The 1,419-nt window shown below is 62.4% G+C and overlaps 1 protein-coding gene across 1 annotated transcript in view; it reads left to right on the top strand.

Annotated features, from left to right (window-relative positions):
• Nucleotides 1-1,419, top strand: part of SSPO (SCO-spondin) — a 53,626-nt gene that overhangs the window by 14,636 nt on the left and 37,571 nt on the right. Inside the window, 3 exon segments of the mRNA XM_010843882.1 lie at nucleotides 31-41; nucleotides 968-1,048; nucleotides 1,138-1,417. Of these exon segments, the coding sequence (XP_010842184.1) occupies nucleotides 31-41; nucleotides 968-1,048; nucleotides 1,138-1,417 (372 nt within the window).

The following is a 1,419-nucleotide window of genomic DNA, read 5'->3' as shown; positions in this document are numbered from 1 at the left end:
TAAAAAGGCGGCCTAGTGGCTGTGCCGCAGGGGGTGGACCTGTTTGCGGGGCTCCCCTCAGCCTCTTCCCACCAAAACTGGGGGCTCCTTTTGTGTCCGTGCAAGTCAGATCTTCATTGTCCTGACTACCTGCGGGGGGTGGGGGTGGGGGGGGTGGCGCTGTCCATAGGCTCCATTTCCTGCCCTCCCCATGGCCTGCCTTCCTGCACCCTCCCAAAGGTGTCTCTGAGCCAGGCTGGATCCCCTGTGGTTTTTATCTCATACTTGGCCCCCTCCAGGGTTCCCCTGTGACTCAGTGGTAAAAGAATCATCCTGCAAGGCAGGAGATTTGGGTTCGATCCCTAGGTTGGGAAGATCCCCTGGAGAAGGAAGTGGCAAGGGACTCTAGTGTTCTTGCCTGGAGAAGCCCATGGACAGAGGAGTCTGGTGGGCTCTAGTCCATGTGGTCACAAAGAGTCAGACACTACTGAGAGATTAACATTTTGGGCTTCCCAGGTGGCGCTAGTGGTAAAGAACACTCCTGCCAGTGCAGGAGACACAGGAGACTAGGGTTTGATCCCTGGGTCGGGAAGATCCCCTGGAGGAGGGCATGGCAACCCACTCCAGTATTCTTGCTTGGAGAACCCTATGGCCAGAGGAGCCTGGTGGGCTACAGTCCATGGGATTGCAAAGAGTTGGAAGACTGAAGTGACTTAGCATGCATACAACCCCTGCATGCCTTTGGAGCCCCACCCCTTGCAGGCTCCACCCAGCTGTCCCCTTGCAGGGGTCTCTTCCCCTGTGATTTGACTCCCCAGTTGTGCCCGAACCCTCAGTGGCTCTGGGATGGGCTCCCCGCCTGTCCCCAGGGTGAGGACAGGGTGGGCATGCTGTTCCCCTGATGGAGGCCAAGTCTGATGAGGGCTGGGGACATGGCTCTCCCTTCCACCTAAGTGTTTTCTCTTCTCTTCCCTCAGAGAGGCTGCAGGCCCCAGGAGGCCCCAACCGGACAGGGCTTCCCTGCCCAGAATACTCCTGCCCGGATGGCCTCTGCATTGGTTTCCAGCAGGTGAGGCTGGGGAGCGGGTGGTGCGGCAGGCCAGAGCCCCCAGTGCCATCAAAGCACGAGTTGCCCCGACCCTGCTGTTCTGACCCCAGGTGTGCGATGGGCAGCCCGACTGTGAGCTGGCGGGGACAGCAGGGCCCTCCCCAGAGGAGCAGGGCTGTGGGGCCTGGGGGCCCTGGAGCCCCTGGGAGCTGTGCAGCCGGACATGCGGGCCCGGGGTGCAGGGCCGGAGTCGCCGCTGCTCGCCCCCGAGCCTCCCGGTGCTGTGGCACTGCCCCGGCCCAGAGCGCCAGACTCGGGCCTGCTTCGCAGCCGCCTGCCCAGGTAAGGGGTCGCTTGGGCGCCAGGAGCCCAGTGTGGCGGGTAGGGCCTGT

Source organism: Bison bison, unplaced genomic scaffold, assembly GCF_000754665.1.
Source record: "Bison bison bison isolate TAMUID 2011002044 unplaced genomic scaffold, Bison_UMD1.0 scf7180017864191, whole genome shotgun sequence".
Classification (NCBI taxonomy): Eukaryota; Metazoa; Chordata; class Mammalia; order Artiodactyla; family Bovidae; genus Bison; species Bison bison.
The sequence above is the reverse complement of the archived record's forward strand: the minus strand, read 5'-3'. Positions and strand labels throughout refer to the sequence as shown.